The sequence below is a fragment of the Danio rerio genome, chromosome 15 (assembly GCF_049306965.1).
Source record: "Danio rerio strain Tuebingen ecotype United States chromosome 15, GRCz12tu, whole genome shotgun sequence".
Classification (NCBI taxonomy): domain Eukaryota; kingdom Metazoa; phylum Chordata; class Actinopteri; order Cypriniformes; family Danionidae; genus Danio; species Danio rerio.
This window is the reverse complement of record NC_133190.1, coordinates 1,913,675-1,939,698: the sequence shown is the minus strand read 5'-3', so window position 1 is coordinate 1,939,698 and position 26,024 is coordinate 1,913,675. Positions and strand designations below refer to the sequence as shown.

At 37.4% G+C, this 26,024-nt stretch overlaps 2 protein-coding genes across 10 annotated transcripts in view; one reads left to right on the top strand and one right to left on the bottom strand.

Moving 5' to 3' along the window:
* Window positions 1-243: 243 nt before the first annotated feature.
* On the bottom strand, window positions 244-6,743 carry sbds (SBDS ribosome maturation factor). Its single transcript, NM_201121.2, has 5 exons — window positions 6,513-6,743; window positions 5,090-5,219; window positions 3,620-3,820; window positions 2,878-3,042; window positions 244-935 (listed from the first exon to the last, which is right to left on the bottom strand). Exons 1-5 carry the CDS (start codon window positions 6,638-6,640, stop codon window positions 807-809), a joined length of 753 nt encoding a protein of 250 aa, NP_957415.2. The 5' UTR covers window positions 6,641-6,743; the 3' UTR covers window positions 244-806.
* porb (P450 (cytochrome) oxidoreductase b) overlaps window positions 6,730-26,024 on the top strand; it is a 44,589-nt gene continuing 25,294 nt past the window's right edge. For 3 of the 9 annotated variants that reach the window (XM_073922774.1, XM_073922768.1, XM_073922771.1), the window contains exons 1-3: window positions 6,730-6,809; window positions 8,309-8,385; window positions 18,262-18,439. In XM_073922774.1, the coding sequence (XP_073778875.1) occupies window positions 18,279-18,439 (161 nt within the window). In that variant the 5' untranslated portion in view covers window positions 6,730-6,809; window positions 8,309-8,385; window positions 18,262-18,278. Of the gene's footprint in view, window positions 6,810-8,308; window positions 8,386-13,176; window positions 13,260-18,261; window positions 18,440-22,044; window positions 22,786-26,024 lie in introns of those variants that run through there. The other 6 variants (XM_073922773.1, XM_073922769.1, NM_001320439.1 and 3 more) reach the window with 5 other exon arrangements.

Genomic DNA, 26,024 nt, shown 5'->3' with positions numbered 1-26,024 from the left:
GCAACTGTGTGATGCTATCATGTTAATATGGAGCAAAATCTCTGAGGAATATTTCCAGTGCCTTGTTGAATCTCTGCCAAAGGATTAAAGAAGTTCTGAAGGCAAAAGGGGGTCAAACATGGTACTAGTAAGGTGTACCTAATAAAGTGGCCGGTCAAGTGCTATTAGTTCACACTCAATAACTTTACATAGAGCACACTGACTGCACATTGTAAAAAAAATTCATTCAGAAAAACAACTTTGTAGAACGCAGAACAATGTTATTTATTTTAGTGTTAAACCAAAGAACAACGAATTTCACCTTCAGTCTAAGCAGAATCACAGTTTATAGAGGTTTATATAGAGGTTGATGCTTATTTATTTAAATACTACAAATAGTGAATGTAAAGGGAGTCTTAACTGTGACAAGATAAAGTTTCTCTGGCATCAGATTAGACAATTAAAACTTTTAAATTATTTTCTACTTTCTTCGTAGATTAACAAACCCTGCTGAAAATGGGAATTCGGCACCTCAGATTTAAAAGAAAGCAAAATAATAATATTAATAATAAAGATGCACTCTTGCAGAATATCATATTTTGACTTCTGTTATTAATCAAAATAAATATGTATTCCATTTTCACAGAAAATAAAATGTGGATTTTATTACTATTTTAGAGTCTATTATTAACAATGTATTGAAATACTGATGCAGTAGCTGCTAATAGTTTGGCCACATTCAAACTCCAACAGTCGAGCAGCCCATATAAAATAAATCAGCAGTAGTTTAATGTGTTAAAGAAAGCAGGTGAAAATAAATGAAGTGTTTATTCGAGTTTCTCATCCCCTTCCTCCACATCTTTGAGACTGAGCACCTCAAGAGTTCCCTTTCCTTTGGTCTCACAGCGGATGAGCTCATCAATATCCCGAAAACAGCCTGGATCTATCAAACACACCTGAAAGAGCAAAAACAACTCCTGTAACACATGGAGAATACGGATAAAATGTCAAAACCTGTCTATCTACTTCTTGTCTGATGGTTATTTCCCTTTTAAATTAATAGATCATCTATTTACTCACACTGAAACCTGTAACCATTCAGTGCCATAGTAGGCAAAACAAATACAGTACTGTGGAAGTCAAAGGGTACAGGTTTCCAGCATTGTTTTAAAATTACAGGGAGGTAAAAGGTGACAATTTAATTCCTGCGTGAACTATCCCTTTAACGCATGTCTTGAAAAACAGATCAACAAAAATCTTTACACAAATGTACATTATTGACTTAAAATCGCTGACTTCTGGGGGCTGTCGAATGCACGTTCAGTCACACACGGAAAGAAAAAACAAAAAAGTTTAAAAGCAGACGGCGCTTTAGGCTAGTGTTTAACAGCAGACGGCGCTCTAGGCTAGTGTTTAACAGCAGACAGTGCTCTAGGCTAGCGTTTAACAGCAGACGGTGCTCTAGGCAAGTGTTTAACAGTGGACGGCGCTCTAGGCAAGTGTTTAACAGCAGACGGCGCTCTAGGCAAGTGTTTAACAGCAGGCGCCGCTCTAGGCTAGTTTTTAACAGCAGACGGCTCTCTAGGCTAATGTTTAACAGCAGACGGCGTTCTAGGCTAATGTTTACCAGCAGATGGCGCTCTAGGCAAGTGTTTAACAGCAGGCGGCGCTCTAGGCTAGTTTTTAACAGCAGACGGCGCTCTAGGCTAATGTTTAACAGCAGACGGCATTCTAGGCTAATGTTTAACAGCAGATGGCGCTCTAGGCTAGTGTTTAACAGCAGACGGCGTTCTAGGCTAATGTTTACCAGCAGATGGCGCTCTAGGCAAGTGTTTAACAGCAGGCGGCGCTCTAGGCTAGTTTTTAACAGCAGACGGCGCTCTAGGCTAGTGTTTAACAGCAGACGGCATTCTAGGCTAATGTTTAACAGCAGATGGCGCTCTAGGCTAGTGTTTAACAGCAGACGGCGCTCTAGGCTACTGTTTAACAGCAGACGGCGCTCTAGGCTAGTGTTTAACAGCAGGCGGTGCTCTATGCTAGTGTTTAACAGCAGGCAGCGCTCTAGGCTAGTGTTTAACAGCAGACGGCGCTCTAGGCTAGTGTTTAACAGCAGGTGGCGCTCTAGGCTAGTGTTTAACAGGAGACTGCGCTCTAGGCTAGTGTTTAACAGGAGACTGCGCTCTAGGCTAGTGTTTAACAGCAGACGGCGCTCTAGGCTAGTGTTTAACAGCAGACGGCGCTCTAGGCTAGTGTTTAACAGGAGACTGCGCTCTAGGCTAGTGTTTAACAGCAGGCGGCGCTCTAGGCTAGTGTTTAACAGCAGGCGGCGCTCTAGGCTAGTGTTTAACAGCAGGCGGCGCTCTAGGCTAGTGTTTAACAGCAGGCGGTGCTCTAGGCTAGTGTTTAACAGCAGGCAGCGCTCTAGGCTAGTGTTTAACAGCAGGTGGCGCTCTAGGCTAGTGTTTAACAGCAGACGGCGCTCTAGGCTAGTGTTTAACAGCAGGTGGCGCTCTAGGCTAGTGTTTAACAGGAGACTGCGCTCTAGGCTAGTGTTTAACAGCAGGTGGCGCTCTAGGCTAGTGTTTAACAGGAGACTGCGCTCTAGGCTAGTGTTTAACAGGAGACTGCGCTCTAGGCTAGTGTTTAACAGCAGGCGGTGCTCTAGGCTAGTGTTTAACAGCAGGCAGCGCTCTAGGCTAGTGTTTAACAGCAGACGGCGCTCTAGGCTAGTGTTTAACAGGAGACTGCGCTCTAGGCTAGTGTTTAACAGCAGGCGGCGCTCTAGGCTAGTGTTTAACAGGAGACTGCGCTCTAGGCTAGTGTTTAACAGCAGGCGGCGCTCTAGGCTAGAGTTTAACAGCAGACGGCGCTCTAGGCTAAAAAAAACTGCCGACTCACCATTTCCAGCTGGTCGTCAAAGTCCTCATTTTCCACTGCCTTTATTAATGGTTTGAGCTTCTCCTTCAGCCTCTTCCCATCCTTGGCTGGCAGGACGAAGCGCAGGCGCATGTGAGCTCTCTGGATCTGAATGGATTCCTTCAGCTGCTTGATGACCTCAAGAGCCTGCAGGGGGAGACGCTGGTTTAATTATTATCATCAACACCTCTATTTAGAGTCAGTTCTTCAGTAATCATGATGTGGTATGTAGATCAACAAAATCATGTGATGATGAAATGTGTGTGATGGGATGTATTGATGGACTTTGCAGCGTTTCCAGCACAGTGTAAAACATCTGAAATGTTGCTCCGGTCTGTCTAAAAGCCCTCAGCTGTCAGTCCGTCATCACAGTGCTTCAGTAGTATTATTATTCTCACCAGAACCGTCTTGAGCATCTGTCTGTGCTCCCAAAGAGCGTGTCACGCCTCCAAAAGCCACAACATTAATTGCGTTTTGGCTTCTGAGGCGCAACTCATTTATTAGAGCAGAAAAAAACACCACCGTAGCAAATCCCAACACACTAAACTACATTTCTCTGACTGATATCTGCTCCAGTTTATCAGCAAGTGATGATTTTGTTCTATTTAAACGCTGGTTTATTCACTAAAGTTTTATGCAATATTCCAGTTTTGTGCATGAATCTAATTCACATCTTTGAATGGAAGCATAGCTACAGATCCTCCAATGATCAATATCTACTGACCTGCTGTTTAGTGCTTTTGTTTGCTTTAACAGAGAAGTGGATGTCCTTCATGGCTCTCTCTATAAGGTTCACTGTGTAAGGCCGCTTGGTCTCAGGATTCACACATTTTTCAGCCACAATAGTTGCAATATCACGAAACATCTGCTCCAGTTGACTCTGTCGTTCCTTGTCTGATACCTGCAGTTCTCCTTTGGACAAAATCTGGAAGCACAGACAAAAATAACATCGATTTATGAAACCGTTAAAGATTTGTAAACAACATTTTCCTGCTAAATAGATTGCTATGTTAGGGAAACAAGTATATGCAGAAGGTTGTTATCGCAGAATAAAGTCTGCCAGGTTTATCAGCAGCCCGTTATAAAGACTGTTTCTGTGAAAACAACTATCCTGGATGTACTTGATCTTACTTATTACACGGCTACTTGCACCAAAACATAAAAATTAGACACAAAACATAGCTATGAGCCGTAATAGTTTATTAATTCTATAATCAAACACAAAGCTGACAGAAATTACAGAAACAGCTGATGGAGTATACACTAACCTGCAGATTATTCAGACACTAGATGGCCCCAAACAGTCAAAAACACAAAGCTGACAGAGACAAAACCTTCTTAACGGAGCATATACTAACCTACTTATACTATTCAGTCAGAAGACGGAGCATAACAGTCAAAAACCACCCATTAATAAAACTGTTAAAGATTTGTAAACAATATTTGCCTACTAAATAGATTGCAATGTTAGTGATCAAGTACTTGCAGAAGGTTGTTATCGCAGAATTAAGCCTGACAGGTTTATCAGCAGCCCGATGTGAAGACTGAAGGGCTTTATTCTGCAAAAACAACTATCCTGGATGTACTTCATCCTACTTATTACATGGCTGCTTGCATTAAAACATAAAACTTTGACACAAAACATAGCTAGGAGCCGTAATAGTTTATTAATTCTTTAATTAAACACTAGGACGTTAGAAATGTATACAACAACCTGTGCATTCAGACACTAGATGACGGCAAACAGTTAAAAATGCAAAGCTCACAGACACTAAACCTGCTGAATAGAGTATACACTAACCCAGGTATATTATTTAGTCACAAGACAAAAAATGCAGCATGACAGACAAGCATTTACATGTGAATGTAAGTATATGGATATAAACATATTAAGTCACTGTGATTCTCAGCTCCCAGAGAAGCATGTGTTATTCAGCGGTTGTTGTCTGGGAATAACATACCTTGGAATTTTGCAATCAAAATCCAGCATTGCAGACAGCCGTGAAATAAACTAGTTATAACTTGCTATTAATAAATTACTAATATACATCATTGCTTTTCTTTAGCATTGTTAAAATGGGCATTGTCTGCTGGGTTGTGATTAATAGTTCAAATGGTAAAAAATGTTTTTATTGTAAAATAGTAATTACAGTATTGTTCTTATGAATCCCATAGCTTTGACCATTCAGATCACCTGTTTGCATATTTCAGTCAGGTCATCTGTTCCAAAAGCATTGGATAGGTCTTCTTTCTTCGCCACTTGACCCTTGGACACATTCACAAAGACTGTGTTGGTTTGCAGGACTTCATCAAGATCTTTCTCCCTAATACAAAAAAAACAAAAAAACAATACAGTTAACATCAAACCTAAACCAATCATGTCACTAGTGCTTCATTACATTACATTCATGAGATTGTTTTTGTTTTATTATTTAGTTATAATATATATATATATATATATATATATATATATATATATATATATATATATATATATATATATATATATATATATATTTATAAAACTGTATTAGTTTAGATAAAGGAATGTGTTTGTTATTTATAAATAATAATAAATAAATTAGAAAATTACCCATGACAACGTCATTTACCTTAAGCTCACTAGCTTCAATCAAGTTTGGTTTTTAGCCCGTCATACAGTAAAAAAAGGTTTGGGTATCCCTGGTTTATGGACAATTTGTGACATGCTCCCTATATTGTTTAACATGGTACTTTGAATAGTACGCCTGAAATCACATGCAAATATGACTTAAAAACAACATTAGCATTATTTTATTGACTGTAAACAATGCTGCACTTTGATAGTCTTTGACTTCTAGTATGATTTCACAATTTAGAATTTGTAAATAATACTTATCTGAAATTATATAATTAAGGAGAAATTGTGAATATAGTGTGAATATAAAACCAACTTTACCTCATGACACAACATAACAGTTGAGGTTTTACATTCACAAATTATTTTAGTGACAACTTCTGACATGCTCCCTATATTGTTTATCATGCTATACTTTGATTTCAGGGTATGAAATCACATGTAAGTATGACATTAAACAATATTAGCTCTTCAAACAACATTAGCACTGTTTCACTGACTGTAGACAATGATTGAGGTAAAGTTGGTTTTATATTCTGACTTTCTCCTTAATAATATAATTTCAGATGAGTATTATTTGTATTCTAAACAGTGAAGTCATATTAGCAGACAATGACTATCAAATTACAGCATTGCCTACAGTCAGTTAAATACTGCTAACGTTGTTTTGAAGTCATACTTACATGTGATTTCAGACCAAATATCCAAAGTACCATGGTAAACCATATAGGGAGCATTTCACAAGTTGTAACTAAACGAATGTGTGGATATAAAATCAACTTTACCTCAATTAAACAATGTTGTATTTGATAGTCATTGGCTGCTAATACGATTTCCCTATTTAGAATTGGCAAAGAATACTTTTCTGAAATGATATTATTAAAGAGAAAGTCGGAATGTGCGGATATAACCAACTTTACCTTAAACCTAACATTTAGCATAACATACCAACATAACATAACATAACAACGTTATGACAGGAGCATTTGATGACACTTACGCTCCAGATCTCCAGCTCATCACTTTGTTCTTATAGCAGGCGATTTCAAATCTTTTCCCCCCTTTCTTCATCCTCACGACGGCAACATTTGTTAACCTGATCTGGTTAGTTGGCGTGAATATTGACATGTTTAACTCTCTTTATGAACGCGGGTCTCCACACTGCTGTCTTCCTGCTTCTTCCTCGTTTAAAACTGCGTCAGTATCTGTGACGCATCGGTGCAGCGACATCTACAGGGTTGGAAACATTTGCAGTGTGGCTGTGTCTCAATTCCCTTGCTTATGCTACCTGTTAAAAGTAAGTACTTTTTATGTACATACTTTTGAGTGTGTAACAGATGAGTAAGTATTGGACTATACTACTCCCCCATTAATGGACCTTCATGTTGATTAGTTACGTCCCTTGTCAATCAACTCGACACATCATCCACATGCCAGATAATATGCATTCAGAAGTTAATAACGAAAAACGTCTTTATAGAAGTTCACATTGTTGTTGCAGATTAGATAAGAACTGAAAAAAATACTTAAAAATGTTCCAGTTGGCTAGATATTAATTTAATAGTCATTCAAATAACTTTACCAAAAAAGCCTCTCTATTTGGTTGGGCTCTTGCGTCCGCCATGTTTGTAGTTTGTTTACAAGTGTTGAGTTTGAGTGTGCAATATTAGCGCTTAGCATGTATAGACGCTTCTACGCTTAAAATGTCTAATGCAAATAGTACATCATCCAGGAACTTTGGTGTTTTCTTTTTAACATGCTATCCCTGCTGAAAAATCCAGATTAAACCAGCCTAAGTTGGTTGACTGGTTTTAGCTGGTCGACCATGCTGGTTTTAGAGGCCACTTTCAGGCTGGTTTCCAGCCATTTCCAGCCTGGTCTTAGCTAGTCAGGCTGGTCAAGCTGGTTTTAGCTGGATTTAGCTGGTCATTTTCCAGCCAGACCAGCTAAAACCAGGCTGGAAACCAGCCTGGAAATCGCCAAAACCCCTCTAAAACCAGGCTGGTCAACCAGCTAAAACCAGCCTAGGCTTGTTTAAGCTGGATTTTTCAGCAGGGATGGTTTGGGACACACTTATTCCATGTTTGAATACTATTTAGGACGGATGGTATGCGAATTGGGACGCAGTTAATTTGATTAATCAGATTCATAAACGGACTAAGCCAAAAAGAAAATGAATGAATGAGTAATACTCAGTGTAATTACTGTTGGCGAAGCAGTGGCACAGTGGGTAGCACTCTCGCCTCAAAGCAAGAAGGTTGCTGGTTCGAGCCTCAGCCGTGTCAGTTGGCATTTCTTTGTGGAGTTTGCATGTTCTCCTAGTGTTCGCGTGGGTTTCCTCCGAGTGTGGTGATTCCACTGTGGTGACCCCAGATTGTGAATGAAAATGAATGAATGAATAACTACTGTGATGGTTGGGTTTAGGGTAGATGTTGAAAAAATACAATTAATGGGTAATTTAATAAATCCTTCTCATTAACTTACAGCCCCAGCTGTATCCCTTTGAGCAATAACCCTTTGGTGTGGAAACGAATATCAAACTGTACACAAAATCCTATTTCCTTCCAATAAATTAGTTTCTCTCAGAAACTGAAGCAATAAATCTTTCAATTCCTCTCTCAATAAATCAACCATATTTTCATCTCTTGTATTTCGTTATAAACGTACGTCTTTCTGTTTTGATCTTTTTTTACAATCGTGGCATGTTTTTATTGTGTCCTCAAAAATTACATTTTCCAGTGTCATGTCTGAACCTGAGCCTTAATTTGACTATTTCTTTCTTCCTATTCCTTCCAGTGCATCTCATGTCTCACATTTCTCTTCGAACTTGATCAAACCATGGACCTACACTAGTGTCTCGGGCTTTGGAGACGGTAAGTTTTTAACCCCAGACGAGTAGTGGATTCTAAGACAACAGGAGGGTTGTCACTTTGCACAAAAAAAAATCTGCTTAATGAATAAATGTAATGGTAATAAAGTTGGTGGTTTTGCTTTAATGTGGAGGTGGTTCTTTTTGTACCTCTAAAGTATGAATAGATGCCATTGAGGCTTATGTTTCCAGTAAAACTAGTTCTCATGTTTCCTCTTGTATGAGGGTGGGAAAGGAAAAGGTACAAAGATATGAGTGAAACTGAGAAGAAACTGCACCATTAAAAGTAAAGCCATTAATTATTTTAGACTGCTCCAGTCTTTGGATTTGAACCTTTCAATCTTTTTTTTTTCACTATCATCAACAGCAAAGCCCAAAAACAGACTGATCTGGGGTCAGATCAGTCTCAATAATAATACATTTGCAGAAATATAACTCAGACATGCACAGAAACTATACAAAATCCAATTCGTGAATTCACAAGCAAAAATTATAAATATTGCACCAGATGAATTGGATTATATTTATGAATTGTTTTGAATTTATGTATTAGATTAGCATATTTATGAATTGTGCTTTGATTTTACGAATTGGATTTGCATGTTTAGGGATTGTGTTTTGAATTTCTTAATTGAATTTGCACATTTATGATTTGTGTTTTGAATTTTCGAATTGGATTTGCATATTCATGATTTTTTTATTTACAAATTGGATTTGCATATGATTTGTGTTTTGAATTTTCTAATTGGATTTGCATATTTTTGAATTGTGTTTTGAATTTTCGAATTGGATTTGCATATTCATGATTTTTTTTTATTTACAAATTGGATTTGCATATTTATGAATTGTGTTTTGAATTTTCTAATTGGATTTGCATATTTTTGAATTGTGTTTTGAATTTTCAAATTGGATTTGCATATTTATGAATTGTGTTTTAAATTTTCTAATTGGATTTGCATATTTATGAATTGTGTTTTGAAGTTTCGAATTAGATTTGCATATTTATAAATAGTTTTGAATGTATTAATTAGATTTGCTTATTTATGAATTGTTTTGAATTTATGAATTGGATTTGCATATTTATGAATTGTGCTTTGATTTTACTAATTTGATTTGCATATTTATGAATTGGGTTTTGAATTCACAACTTGAATTTGCATATTTATGAATTGGGTTTTGAATTACCAGTTAGATAAGCATATTTATGATTTGTGTTTTAAATTTTTGTGTTTTTTTATTTATGAATTGAATTTGCTGATTTAGGAATTGTGTTTTGAATTTACGAATTGCATTTGCATATTTATAAATCATGTTTTGAACTTATGACTGAAATCTGCATATTTATGAACCGGTTTTAAATTTACGAATTGGATTTTTATATTTATGATTTTTTAAATTTATGTATTAAATTTGCATTGCATATTGCATTTGCATATTTATGAATTGTGTTTTGAACTGTTTGTGCCAATGACTGTATAAAAGTCTGTGTTTGTGCACACACAATCTACTTTCTGGAACATTCTTAGGGATACTCAAGGACTAGCCTTTGTTGTTCTAAACCTTGTTTATTCATTCACTCATTCATTTTCCTTTGGCTTAGCCCCTTATTCATCAGGGATCACCCCAGCGGAGTGAACCGCCAACTATTCCAACATATGTTTTACCCAACAGATGCCATTCCAGCCACAACCCACTGGGAAACACCCATACACACTCTCGCATTCACACACAAACTTATAAACTGCGGCACTGTGGGGGACACCAGAGCACCTGGAGGAAATCCACAACAACACGTGGAGAACATGCAAACTCCAGTGACCTTCTTGCTGTGAGGCAACAGTGCTAGCCACCAAGCCACTGTGTATCATAATTAAGCTAACTTATTACTTTACAACAGTCTGCATTCGTTGTTTCGCAAATAGTTTCATATTTTATTTTTTACAATTCAGTCGGACAATCGACATCAAGCTGAGGTCTTGGCAGACAGGTTTAGACAGAGAGTTTTTTAAAAAGCACAGTGGATTCAATCTGCCGTCACACGCTTTAGGAATTCTGCCCAACCAGCTTGCCTGATTAAGATATCTCAGTGTAAAGAACAAGGTGTTAAAATACTGTTTATCCTTAGTTCACCTTTGGCAAAAACAACCATGGCACGGGTACTGATTTGAACCACCTCATATGGCCTAGAAGACATCACCTGATGTACGTAATATGCTGTTAGGGCGGATCTCCGGGTCCTGTGTAATATTCATTGGTGTGATATTAAGTGTGCATGCAGTCAACCATGTAATATCTCATATAAAACACAGACCTTTAATCATCACACAAAAATCTTTCATCATTTATATGTTGCTTTTTTTTGCGTTTGTGTACTGGCTACTTCAGCCAAAAAACAACTAGACTAATAATCAATAGTAGTTATTTAAGTACAGTTCACACTTAGCTGATGATCTTTCAAAAGCATGTTTGGCATGCTGTCCCGGGAGAGAGCCCTGAGCTCAAGGGATCCTCGAGCCCGGGGCTTCCTCCCGTTGGCAGAGCGAGAGAGGAGCTTGAGCTCGGTGGATCTCAGAACTCCCCGGCTGCGGTAGCCAAGGGTGATGATAATAGTTGTAATATTGATAAATGTTAAGCATTGGACCAATCGGCAACAGCGGGCTGGTTTCAAGGTGGGCCGACCCAATTAGAGGTTACGCGGACGAAATCAAAATCTGGCAAGAATGTCAAACAAACAGTAAGTGAAACACAAGCTAATTGACAAAGATGTAAAAAAGGAAAGGCGGTGCCGAAAGGCTTAGAGAAAGCAAATTGCTCTAAAATCTGACGCAGCCAAATGCATAAAATGAACTGAAATGGAGTCTGCCCCTGATTAATAGCGCTTCACTTTTTCCACATGTTTTTATGTTACAGCCTTATTCCGAAATGGATTAAATTTGTTTATTTCCTCAAAATTCTACACACAATCCCCTGTGTAAATATCTTGTTGATATTCGGAAATCTTGCTGTGTTTATCATCTAAACGCAGGATTTTTCCCGCATGGCAAATAGATAGGTGTGCGTATTTTGGGTTCTGTTGATTGCTAATTAACAATAAAACCTTGCTAAATTGTACGTGTTGTTTACATGTTATTGTTCATATTTTACAAGTGTTAGTTCTGCCCCTTTGAAGATAACAAATGCCAACAACCCTGTTATAAGAGGAATATTTAATTGTGCTCATCATAGCTTAGTCTAACTCAGGCTAGAGTGTATGAAAGATTATTTATTTCTGCAGTCCAACATGTATTGCTTTTATTAAAAACAGCTAACATTACAGTTTTTAAATCGTGTATTGTTACGAGTTTTTAAATGTAAGTGCTTATATTTATATTAGCGAGCCTTTGTTGCAGATACCGGAGGTCAAATGAGAAGTTCGGTAGGGCGTGGTTGATTTGAAGTGTTTGGTTGGAAGCTTGATTCCGTGGCTCCGCCTCTGGCTCCACCTCTTAGTCCCTTCTGCGCATGCCCAGGCTCCAATTTCAGCAGTGTTTTGCGACAGTTTGTGCCCGTCACGAGGCTTATGGCTTCAAAGCGTTCAATGTTTCCCAGGCGCTGTAGCAACTCACATAGTCTATATCTTTTAGTCATCGATTTAAACCCCTTATAAAAGTGGAGTTATTAAACTTATTAGAGTTATTAAACTCTAATGTGTTGTTAATAATTCTGGAAACAGCAGGTTTGTTTACTATTAAAAAATATAGATTTTAACATGTGATGGGACAATTTTTTCTGTAAAGGAACGCAGATTTCATGCAGTTTTCCTTCCTCGGTTACTATAGTTCATGCACTTAATCTGTAATCACTGTTTGTCCAGTTTGATCAGCTATTATTTAGTTATATATCAGAACCAGATAGTGATCAATAAATATGTCCAGACTTCACATTTACATAATAATAATAATAATGATTATTATTATTATTATTATTATTATTATTATTATAAATACATTTCTCAGTAGGCTAATGGGTTGTGGCTGGAACAGCGTCCGCTGCGTAAAACATATGCCAGAATAGTTGGGGGTTCATTCCTCTGTGACAACCCCTGATGAATAAAAGGACCAAGCCGAAGGAAAGGAAATTATTATTATTATTACAAATACATTTCTCAGTACGGAGTTGCGGCTGAAAGAGCATCCACTGCGTAGAACATGTAGTGGAATAATTGGTGGTTCATTCCGCTGTGGCGACCCCTAAAAAAAGCAGAATGAAAAGGAATAAATTAACGATAAATGATTGATTATTATAACTACGTAAATAACGTTGTGAAAAACAACAGAATGGTTAATATGAGACATGTATTTTAGATTAAATACACTGTTGACAGGCAGTTCGGGTCCTTACACTAGTAGTAACACTAGCAACTTTCTGTTTTACCTTGTTTTAGGCGAGTATTTTTGTGACCTCACGATGAAGGAAAGTTTTTCTGCGGATTCAGGGACGTGAAGACATGATGTACCATACTAATGATTGCATAACCCTCACCCTTAACACGCTGCACTTTGAAATTGATTGTTTCACGTTGCATATGCAACATTACAAAACTATCTTGTAGAGGCGCCCACTGCAATATCAGGTTGGATGAAATTCGAACATAAAACCTAAACTGCGTTATAGTATCACAACGCAAAATGGAGACACGCAGTCATATGCTTTGACTGATATTTAACATCCGTAGACTTATATGCCAGTATTTCGCATCTAAATGAACATAAACTCGCAGATGTTTTCAAGGTCTCCCCCTATCAGCGGAATGGTATGGTCGAGCGTGTATGACGGAGGGGTGACATCAGGTTTCCGCATCGCGTGAATCGATTCGCTTGTCGGTCCAGAAGTGAGCAGGTAACAACTATTCCCAAACTTATTTTATTAAAAACTACTACACCTTACAGCTGGTGTCACTATATGAGACATACCAATTAGATATTAAGCGATAATGTCTGCAGATACCGAAAGATATTCGGCGGATTTCGTTCTTTGTTCTTAATTTTTTATATAGAAACAGATATATAAACACCGAAAACGACAGATAAAATATAACTGTTTTATTTTGAGGGTTTACAGTTTAACTCGGTTATATACGTTTCATGTGTAAAAAAGTAAACAAAATATAGCCTCTAGCTCTGTGGTTAAGTCATTAATTAAGAGTTTTTTAAACGTTTACTAATTGTTTGAGCTTCATGTTTGGATATGTGAATATTTAATTCACATACTTCGTTGTTGAACTTGCTTTTTTACTTTAAAAATGGGGTATTAGTGGTACAGTTTGCAATTAGGTTTCCAAAATATATGACTAACTGTTATATAACTTCAATGTTAAAGAATTGAACTTGTTTTGGTAGTTCTTATGTGTTTTACAGTTAAGTATACATAGCACAGATGTTTGGTGAACTTTGCTATAGATGGTTTGCATGGGAATTGTATTTCCATCACTATTGATTAATCTGTGTGACTGACGCCTGAAAGTGTGTGTGTGTGTGTGTGTGTGTGTGTGTGTGTGTGTGTGTGTATTGCGATATTGGGATTTAAAGCCGGTTCATGTCTCTGACACTGCTGAGAAAGCACATTTGTCAGACACGTGACTTGGTTTGTCATTTTTATGATGAGCATAATATATGGCAAGTCATTTTATCCTATTTAAGTCACCTGACTGTCACTATTTATATATAAATCTCCTCAAAAAGAGCTACTCCATTAAATTGGGGTTTTTATATTTGCACATTCTGGCTTTCTTCTTAATAATATAATTTCAGAAAAGCATTCTTTGCTCATTTTAAATAGTGAAATCATTATTACCTAATGACTATTAGGGTCCATTATTGTTCACAGTCGATTAAATAGTGCAAATGTTGTTATTAAGTCATGCTTGCATGCAACTTCAGAATAAATGTTCAAATTAGCGTGGTAAACATATTGTATAGAAATCTGAATGTTAAACCAATCTCCATTTATACTTTTTGGTCCATTGGAGAACTGTGAAATGTATTGTAGACTATTGTATGTCTATAAGATTTGCATGGTAACTTTTATTAATTTAGGGCGTTGGTGGATGTTATGGTAGTGATATGAACTTTGGAGTTTATAATCTTTAGGGTGGAGACATGGTGGCTCAGTGGTTAGCACTGTCGCCTTATAGCATGAAGTTTGCTGGTTTGAGTCCCGGCTGGGTCAGTTGGCATTTCCGTGTGGAGTTTGCATGTTCTCCCCGTGTTGGTGTGGATTTCCTTCAGGTGCTCCGGTTCCCCCCACAGTCCAAACACATGCGCTATAGGGGAATTGAGGCAATTAAATTGGCCGTAGTGTGAATGTGAATGGGTGTTTCCCAGTACTGCGTTGGAGCTGGAAGGGCATCCGCTGTGTAAAACACATGCTGGATAAGTTGGCGGTTCATTCCGCTGTGGCGACCCTTGATGAATAAAGGGACTTAGCTGAAAAGTAAATGAATGAATGAATGTTTTCAGGCTGTGTCAGCCACAGAAGGGATATTATGTGACATGTATTATGTCTTTCATAGGTTATTAAAGGTGTTATCAGTCACATCAATGCATTCAGTGTATATCGGCAGTATTGTCAAAAGATCTGGATCTATTTAAACATCCACACAATCATAATTATAATATAATAATAAATACATAATGTTTAATTCGCAACAATAGCAAGGGCTGAGCTCCCCAAGGATGAAATCCTAGAATGGCTTCTTGTCCAGTGTTTTATTAAAGCATAAAATAAAAAGGTCAAGGTTGCCGCTACATTCATTCTTCCATGGCGGGGCGCCACACCTAAATTCATCCCGCCACGGCTACATTACAGCTTCTCATTCAAAACATTCAGTCGTTGTTGTTGTTGTTCAATAGTGGGTTATAATCGCACCAAGACTTGTTAAAAGGGAAGTGAATTATAACCGCATATAATCATAACTTTTCTGTAACCGCAGTAGTGCTGTATGACAGTGTGCGTTACTTGTTTAACCCTTTAAGGTGACTCGCTGACTGACTGTTGCGTGATTCGTGAGGCTCCACATACAATGTCTTCATCGCTGTTTCGCTCACTCTTAATGTTTCCGTGGTTAGTCACGTGACACACTATTATTATGCTTTTCCGTTTTAATACAAACTTTATGAGTGAAGGTTTATATTGTTCAAAAGACGTATTAATAATCTTGATCCATAACGAGAGATGGGCATCACCATGTTTACTTGCGGCCGCTGCCTCATTCATAAAAGCAGAACATGCAGGACTCGGCTTATAAGTTCACCAGTTACTCTCAAAACGCATGCATGCAAGCAAGTGTCTGGCCAGCTGGGAGGTAAATAGATTGAACTTTATTGTTACTTTCACTACATGTATCTGACATGAATAATACACATCAACAAATTACATTTGAATGTTAGACTTCTATAGACTTTCTTGTGTGTTTTACAAACTCTAAATGTATTGTTTTACTAGTACCTGTGTGTATTTGCATGTCTAAGACATAAAATAAGCATTGGGCGGTTTAAAACACTGCATAAATGTGATAATATGACACGTATTTCTCTGGTTCAGCTTCAACCAAAGCGCCAAATGTCAGTTTGAAATGTTCATGTCATGCTTGTTAAGCTGGATAACAAGTAAACACCAGCAGCAGGGACATTACGTTCCTCACTTTAAATAGGTAGATTCTTTCATCACTTTTGCATATTTGGCCGTTGGCACTCTTTTTTTGTTTATTTAGTGTGAAATGCTCACACATCTTGGATGACTAGGGTGGCACTTCTTTGCCTTCGCCATGTCTCTTTCCTCTAACATTACCTCTGCTCGTGTTTTTGCTCCGTCTTGTCTATGAGGCGAGAGAGGCAGTGTGTTCACTCCACTCCGCGTTCAACTAAAGTTTTTTTTAATAATCAAACGTCTCCGTGTCGCAGTTTAGTAATCGATTTTAATCGATTTAATCGATTCGTTGTTGCAGCCCTGAGGCTTGAATTTGACAGGACTGTAAAAATTCCTTTGGGTTTGGCAAAGAACTATTGTTTGTGCGTTCGTTCGTGCATTTGTGCATTCGTTTGCGCATTTGTTCGCTCGTGCGTTCTTTCGTGCATTCGTTCGTTTGGTGTTCGTTTGTGCGTTCATTCGTGCATTCGTTTGTGCATTTGTTCATTCGTGCATTAATTTGTTTGTGCATTCGTTTGTTTGTGCATTCTTTCGGGCATTTGTTTGTGCATTCGTGTTTGTATGCGTTCGTTCGTTCATTTATGTCTGTGGTTGGCTAAGGTAAAATAGTCAGTCCTGAGATTTTTGACAGTTTTATTTAATTTATATATTTTGTACTTGTTTGTGCATTTGTTTGTTTGTGCGTTTGTTCATGTTGTGCGTTCGATCATGCGTTCATTCGTGCGTTCGTTTGTTTGTGCATTCGTTCGTCCATTTGTTTGTGCGTTCGTTTGTTCATGCATTTGTTCGTCGGTTCGTTTGTGCATTCGTTCGTGTGTTCATTTGTGTGTTCGTTTGTTCGTGCATACAATCGTTCGTTTGTTCATGTCTATGGTTGGCTAAGGTAGAATAATCAATAATAATCCTTTGGGTTGTGCAGTTTAACTCTCAGAATTTCTACAAAGTATGTTGTATATTTTGTAAACTTAGACTTTGTTGGTCACATTCATAAAACGTTTATTTTCCTCATTTAAAATCTAAAACATATTTAACGATTGATATTTTTCTGATCCCACAACTCTGTGGTTAGTAGATTTGGGAAATATAAACAGATAATTTAATATAATGTTGTACATAGACTCTCTCTGTCAATTTATACGTTGAGTTTTTACTGCAAATGTCACATCCGTAATGCTGGAATTGCTCAATTGTCATCATTTACTCTCCCTTCACTTGTTCTAAACCTGTTTGAGTTTCGCTCCTATGTTGAACCCAAAAGAAGATGTTTTGAAAAATGCTGAAAGCCTGTACCCATTGACTTCTGTAGTATTTTTGTCCTGCTACGCAAGTCAAGGTTTAAAAACTTCTAACATTCTTCAAAATATCTTCTTTTGTGTTCAACAGAGGAAAGAAGCCACTTGAGGTAGAATAAACAGTGATATTTTTATTTTGTTTTGGAATTTCTGTCTCTGTTTTACCCTTTAAAACCAGCCCTCTGCCAGTGTAACCAATTATATTTCAGCACCGCTGGTTGCCTTGGTGGAAAACACACTGCATTTCAGTAGAATTCATTCAATTCATTCATCAATTCATTTCAGACAGAAGCAGCTTCCAAATAAGATGCACACATTTAAGAACCAAACAAATGTCGAAACCATTTTTAACAATTTAATCCAGTTTAAAATCTGAAATGCCTTACCATGCCTGTTTTCCTACTACGCAAGTCAGTGTTTACAGGTTTGTAACATTCTTCAAAATATCTTCTTTTGTTGTTTTGTTGCTCCAAAAAAGCCACTTAAGGTAGAATGCACCACATTTGCATGTTTCTCCACAGCAGAAGTCATCAGAATTGGTACACTCAGAGCACACTGAATGGGAGGATTTATTAGCTGAAATAATAACAGAAAAACTCCAGGATGGTGTTATCAAGACTTTCAGAAAGAGGAAAACAATAGTGTGAGACTGATAATGGCCGGCAGAAGAGAGAATAATGTCAGATTTACTGTCCTGCCCCCATAGACTCTTCATTACAAACACCTCACACAAGCGGTGATTCGTTTATTGTAGTTTAATGTAAAGATGAGATAATACATACACATATAAATACTCATAATTTTTAAATATTAAAAACTTTCAAGGATTTAAAAGGCTCCATAAACAGGGATTCTTCCTTAACCGAGGTCTTCATCCTATTTTATTTGTTCTTTTTGTGCAGCTGTGCTCCTCATAACAATGGCAGACACACAGCCCACAGAGATGATGGAGGAGGACGAGCCCTTCTTCAGTAACTTGGACCTTTTCCTCTTCTCTCTCATTGCTGGCCTGCTGATCTATTGGCTGATCTTCCGCAAAAAAGCTGAACCCATTCCAGAGTTTAAGAAGCTGGAGACCGCGTAAGTACCTGGCGTCTGCATCTGACTGAAGCCCGGCTCACGCTGTGCAGTTTTTAATAAACCTGAATGACTGCAGCATGTCAGTCTGCACTAATATGATCTCTGTGTCACACTGTAAGATCCAAATACTAATTACAAATACTCAGATTACTGGAACTGAGTAGGTTTTCCCTCAGGAATTGTAATTTACCAAGTAGTTTTAATAATGTGCTTGTGCTTTCACTTTAGTACATTTTTAGTGCCGTGTCTGTACTTTACTTTTAATTTTTTGTTTGTTTGTGCGTGTGCACATGCATGTTCACGTTCATTTGTTTATTCATACTTTTATGCTTATGGTCAGCTTAAGTCAAATAATCAGTCCTGAGATTCTTGTCAGGTTTATTTTTTTATTTATTTACTTGTTAGTGCATTTGTTTGTTCGTGCGTGCATTCGTTCGTGCATTCGTTTGTGCGTTCATTCATTTGTGCATTCGTTCGTTTGTGCGTGCATGCGTTCGTTTATTCATTTATATCTATGGTTGGCTAAGGTAGAATAATCAGCCCTGAGATTTTTGTCAGATTTATTTTATTTATTGTTTTACTTGTTCGTGCGTTTGTTCGTTCTTTCGTTTGTTCATGTTGTGTGTTCATTCATTCGTTAATGCGTTTGTTCGTGCATTCGTTCGTGTGTTCGTTTGTTTGTTCGAGCATTTGTGCGTTCGTTTGTGCATTTGTTCGTTCGTGCATGCATTCGTTTGTTTGTGCGTGCATGCGTTCGTTTATTCATTTATATCTATGGTTGGCTAAGGTAGAATAATCAGCCCTGAGATTTTTGTCAGATTTATTTTATTTATTGTTTTACTTGTTCGTGCGTTTGTTCGTTCTTTCGTTTGTTCATGTTGTGTGTTCATTCATTCGTTAATGCGTTTGTTCGTGCATTCGTTCGTGTGTTCGTTTGTTTGTTCGAGCATTTGTGCGTTCGTTTGTGCATTTGTTCGTTCGTGCATGCATTCGTTTGTTTGTGCGTTCGTATATGCATTCGTTTGTTCGTGCATTCTTTCGTGCATTTGTTCGTGCATTCGTTTGTGCGTTCATTCGCTTGTGCGATCGTTCATTCATGTGTGCGTGCGTGCGTGCTTTCGTTCGTTCATTTATGTCTATGGTTGGCTAAGGTTGAATAATCAGTCCTGAGATTTTCGTCAGGTTTATACTGATGCAGATTGTCATCTATAAACTGAAAAAGCCTCCTTTATAGAACACCCATGAGTCCACAAAGTGGGTGCAAATGGATTTGCTATTTAAATAACGTGGCGCAAAACCTGAAAATTACACTTGCGCTGGTCTGAAAATAGCATTAATTCTCACCACACGTCTTGCGCCTTACTGCGCTGGGTATATGATGGGATAGTCTAAAATGCTACAAATAGTGCGTGTGTGCGTGGGTGCGTGCGTGTGTGCGTGCGTGCGTGCGTACGTGTGTGCGTGCGTGCATGTGTTTTTAATGCTGTTGTTCTGCTGACTTTGGAGTTGCAGGGACTGTTTATTGCTTGTCTAGCCTTGAAAAGTGTCATTGGCAAAGGTCAAAGCCAATGCCAGACTTTGTAGACACTCCTGAGCTTTTTTTTATTGAGATAACAAACTGTAGGACTTCCTCATGGTTGAAGGAGACATTTTGTGATTTATTTATATTTCTATCATGCGTCATCTGGCAGAAACACGCAGGAATATAATTAATTAAATGTAGAAAAAATCCTAGAATTGCTCCGTGAATGATGGCCTAATGTATATTTCCACATCATTTAAATGAAAAGAAGAAAAAATATTGCAGGAAATACTGTGAAAAGGTCATTGTATTAGTTGTGCTGTTATTTGTATTTTATTAAACAGTTAGGGTTGTAAATAACACTACTGGGTTCCTCACAATTCCTTCATGTTGTCCCAACATAAATTAAGTTAGCTTAATGGTTTTTACATGTTTAAGTGGATTGAACATCCCAAAATAAAACTTAAGAATTGTTTTGTTTCAGCTCATTTTGAATAAGTAGTTTGAACTACTAGCAAAATACCATTTTTTGAGTGTGTTTATTGAATATTTACTATTATATTTTACTACTTATATGTTTAATATTTATTATTTACTATTTATATAATTAATATGTGTTATTTATTACAGAAGTGCTGACATGAATGTAACCAATGTTGCTGATATGGCATTAAAATGTAAATGAATGAATGAATGAATGAATGAATGAATGAACAAATTAATAAATAAATAAACTAATGAATGAATGAATAAATGAATGAATGAATCAATCAATGAACAAATGAATAAATAAATGAATGAATAATATATAAATAAATAAATAATCGAATGAATGAATTAATTAATTATTGATTAATTAATAAATGCATTAATTAATTAATAAACGAATCAATGAATTAATAAATAAACGAATAAATGGACGAACGAATGAATAAATAAATGATTGAATGAATGGATAAATTAATGAATAAACAAATAAATGAATAAGTAAACAAATTAATAAATAAATAAGTAAATGAATGAATGAAAAAATTAATGAATGAATAAATTGGTCAATTAATGATTGAATGAATGAATGAATAAATAAATAAATAAACAAGTAAATCAATGATTGAATGAAAGAATAAGTAAACAAGTAAATGAATGAATGGATGAACAAACAAACAAATGAATGAATAAATAAATGAATTAATAAATAAGTAAATGAAGAATGAATAAATAAATGATTGAATGAATGAATAGATAAATAAATGAATAAACAAATGAATAAGTAAACATACTGATTAATAAATAAGTAAATAGATGAATGTATAAATTAATGAATAAATAAATTAGTCAATGAATGAATGAATGAATGAATGAATAAGTAAATGAATGATTGAATGAATAAATTAATGAATGATTAAATAAATCAATGATTGAATGAATAAATGAATGAATGAATTAATGCATGAATAAAGAAATAAATAAACAGGTAAATCAATGATTGAATGAATGAATGAATAAATAAATCAATGAATTAATAAGTAAATAGGTAAATGAATGAATGAATAAAACAAATGAGTAAATAAATAAATGAATTAATAAATAAGTAAATGAAGAATGAATAAATAAATGATTGAATGAATAAATTAATAAACGAACGAATGAATGAACGAATGAATGAATGAATAAATAAGTAAATGAATGAATAAACGAATGAAGATCGTTAAAATAGTTGTAATAGATCTGTAGAGTTTGGATAGAAAGAATTGTACTGTTATGGGGGAAAGCTTCAACTTTTTTTAAATCATGTAATTATTTTCTTTTTATGTCTATATACTGATTTTTTTTACTAATTTACTTTTAAAAAGGCTAAATAAAGTTTTGTGAAAATCAAAAATCTCTCACTCTCTCTTGTTATTGAATATTATGCACATAATAGTGTGTGTATTTGTTTCATAGCCATTAGTCAATGGATTTTGTATTTGGCAAAGCCAGCCAAGTCTTTCTCTTAGCCTAGCCAAAGGTGGAAAGTTGAGGCACAACACAAGCCCTCCATTATGTTCGCTCTGTTTTTCTTTTCCTTTCCCCCTTCACTCTCCCCATTTATGTGGAAACCATTTCCAATTTGTCTCGCAGCTCTTAGTGCCCGGCCCGTCACAGGAGGATCCTTTTATGATAGATGTGGTTGCCATGGCGACCCTTCTCTCCAGTGGGAGGGGCCAGCGAGTCACTGACTTTTTTTGGTTCAAATTCAGCAGCGCTGTCATTTCCAAAATCGTCACTCCAGCTCCAGCATTGCTACTGCTTCTGCTCTTGTCTGTTTTTCCTCTTGGAGAAGCTTTAAGAAGCTAGCCTTTCTCAAGTTTTCTTTTCATTCTGGAGAGGTCTGCGTGCTTCGGTTTTCACACATGGGATTTCATCAAATAGACCTGCTGCTATTGTTGTGTCCAGAACATCCACGTTGTTGAGACCATCAGGATTTACAACTGCAGGACACAACGCTGAACTCTATTGACATGCTGTCGGTCACTGTTTACCTTTATTTTAATGTAGTATGAAGGAACGCTGCTTTATTCTGCAATCAACACATGCAGATCACATCAGAGATCTCCTCCGGGTTCTCATTACGATTTTTTTGGACTACTTATGAACAGTGTTGGATCAGTTTCAACCCCTGTCTCTCTGCAGTCAGCATGTGCGACGTGTTGTTTCCGGTTTTGTCTCTCCATTGCGTTCTGTAGTTAATGGTTCATCAAGTTTTTGTGTTGTCACTTTTCTTGGACGTCGCAATGGGTTGTGTGTTCTCCTTACCGGAGGATCGGCTGGTCACGGTAGATAGGTGAGTGTTTACTTCAGTCACTGCCTATGTTTCCATATTAGATTCATGCTTAAACTGTGTAGACATTATAAAACATTACAATTCCGTCGAATGAGAAACTAAAGAGAAGACAATACCCGCATCCTGATAAACTGGAGCAGATATCAGTCAGAGAAATGTAGTTTAGTGTGTTGGGATTTGCCACTGTGGTGTTTTTCTGCTCTAATAAATGAGTTGCGCCTCAGAAGACGAAACGCAATGAACGCAATGTGGTGGCTTTTGCACATTTAAAGGGTCACGAAACACCAAAACACATGTGTTTGAGCTGTTGACAGTGGTATATGTGTCCCACACTGCTAAAAACACTATTAGGACACCTATATTTCACTAAAAATTGTAAATTGGTTGTTTTTGCGTTATTTCAAGCAAATTTGTACTTCCGGTTTGAAACGAATTTTTGAAGCTGCGTAACGGTCATGACATAATAGCGTGTATTCCAGCGTGCAGACTGGACGTCTGTGCCAGAGTGAGTCTTATTACGTCCTACAGTGTGCTGCATTAATGCAGGAGTAAGGCTTGGTTCAAACCAATCAGCGCGCTCTATTGTGCAACTTCATTAATATTCATTACTGTCACAGTGTTTAGACGACAGAGACGCCACGTTGTGTTGGCAAAACAAGCGTGAAGTGTTGCTTTTATAGTTTGCTGCAGTTCAGTTTTGTTTTCATTTTCTCTCTGTGAGAGCTCAGCTGGAGTCACGTGTGGATTAACAGTGTACGCGACGCTCGACAACAATAACTTACGTGTCTAAGGAGGATTATTGTTTACCTGAGAGCTGTTCTCATCTGCAAACGCTGAGATCCGGATTCGCTTGTAGTCTCCTCTTAATAAAGACGCGGCTCTAGTTGCTGGTGATTGTCCTGTCTCTACAGATTTGGTAAGTGAGCGACCAGTGCTCTTTGTTTATTCAGTTTGTTCGTATCGAACTAACTATTGTACCGAGTGTAAACATGTTAGCACCACAACCAAACTTTAACCTCGTGGAGGATTTTCACCGCATTTAGTGACCGGAATAACACACGCGGCTTTCTGACGCTACCTGCCGTGTGCATCTAAGTTTCCGGGAAATGTTGAGTTTGTTTTTTCTCTCATTCGCCGTGCAGTATCAAACATTGCATGCAAAACACACGCTTAGAGCAGTTCCTCAAATCAAATATCTCGTTTGTCGTGAGGGACATGAATGAATTCTCTGAAAGAAAGAGCCAAACTGCAGTTAAAGTCCACCATTTAATAATTTGGCAAAATATTTCAACTACAGATGTCCATGTAGGTTAAACACCATCACTTTCTCCTGTGTGTGTGTGTGTGTGTATTTTGACTCTGAAACTCGCGCTTGCCCAAATAGACACTCCCACACCCTCCCACTTTAGTTCACCTCCGACACTCCCTCCTAAACAGAGCTGGACACGCCCACTTTTCTGACTTTTTCCAAAGTAGAGGTGTGAAAACACCCTGCTGAAACGAGGGGGTTTCATGGCCCTTTAATGCTATCTAAAAGTAATTCCTTAGCTCTTTTTTGACACTTAACACAATTTTGAGTGGAATCTCCTCATCCATTCTCAATGTGCAGCATCTACCTAGATGATACGACAGCAGCCATATTGCTAGACCGCACTCCACACACTAGCTGATTGGTGGAGAGGAGACCGAGTGATGAAGCTAGTTATGATATGGGGATTGTTAGGAGGCCAGGATGTCGTGGTGAAACCCCTACTCTTTTTCGAAGGACATCCTGGGATTTTTAACGACCCCAGAGAGGACCTCGGTTTAACGTCTTATCAGAAAGATGGCATGCACTGAGCAGTATAGAGTCCCCTTCACTATACTGGGGCGTTAGGACCCACACAGACCGCCTCGCTAACGCCACTTCCAGCAACAACTTAGTTTTCCCATGTGGTCTCCCATCCAAGTACTGACCGGGCGCAGCCCTGCTTAGCTTCAGTAGGCGACCATGTGAACTGGCAAAGTAGACCTGATAGGTTGATGCGTTGTCGTTAAGTGTGACATCACGCGACACGGCTTTCGGGTTCAAGTGCTATATCAAACTGTATGGGGAGACTCATCAATTGGTAATTAAAAAGGTTTACAAAGCGCTGTAACACTTTCGAAAATCAGGATCGCAATGTATATATCCATGCCTAATATCCAATGGCCAGAAAGTGATTAATTTTTTATTAATTGTTAAAAGTTTGGTATTTGTGATGCAGCAAGCCCTAAGACTGTTGTGTACACTATAATTTTATATAAAATTAACTTTAATGTGTGAAAGGATTAAAACGTGTCCATGAACAAATATTTTCCCAATATAAATGATTGGAGGCCTGGACCCGGAAACAGTATTTCATACGTCACCGATATGTCATGACTTAACAAGCGGATTAAATAGTCTTTAGAGAGCTAAAGTGGCAATATGCCGACTCTGTTGACTTTTTCTATCCAAAAATAGTCCATAATGTTGAATTTCATTACTATACTCTCATCCCAAAAAGTACAAAAACTCACCCAACAGATTTAAAGGGCACCTATCATGATAAAATCACTTTTATAAAGGGGTTTAAACACAGTTGTGTGTCAGCAGTGTGTGACTATATCCAGGCTCTAATGGTTAAAATTATTTAATGTTATTTGTAAAACAACATTTGGTAAAAACATCTGTAGCTCCGCCCTCTTCTGAAAAGAGCACCATCTCATTTGAATTTAAAGCGACAGTCACCAAAACGCCACAATTAGGATTAAAGCCTAAAAAGTTCAGTTTTAGAGAGCTATATTAACATTATATGTGTGATATTTTGAGATGAAACTTCAGACACACACACTCTAGGAATATCGGACACTAATTTTACATCTTGTAAATAAAAAGGGGCAAAAATAGGTCTGATTTAGGGTGCTTTAACACCTACACTGTTGTTTGGGAACCTGTCTCGTTTGCCCGGTTAGCGGGGTTCGTTTGGCATATGTGAAACCACCAATCGCTCTCGGATCTGCTCCAAATCAATCGCTCCGAGATCGCTTGAATGAGGGGGTCTCGGCTCGATTGAAACGAACTCTGGAACGGATCGATTGCCTTTAGAAAGCAATATGATCCGAGCGTGGTTATATCACAGGGCTTTATGGATATGTAATAGGCTTACGGCTATATGAAGAGAGAATTATGAGTAGGGCAGGAAGTTTCGCGAGTCTCCGGATGCCCACAAACGAGT

Bases quoted from the DNA above. Each gene is read 5' to 3' on its own strand.
- sbds (NM_201121.2), bottom strand. From the start codon at position 6,640: ATGTCAATATTCACGCCAACTAACCAGATCAGGTTAACAAATGTTGCC. The intron at 5,220-6,512 runs GTAAGTGTCATC...TTTTTGTATTAG, and splicing joins ATGAGCTGGAGATCTGGAGC to GGAGAAAGATCTTGATGAAG. The intron at 936-2,877 runs GTGAGTCGGCAG...TTGCTCTTTCAG, and splicing joins TTGACGACCAGCTGGAAATG to GTGTGTTTGATAGATCCAGG.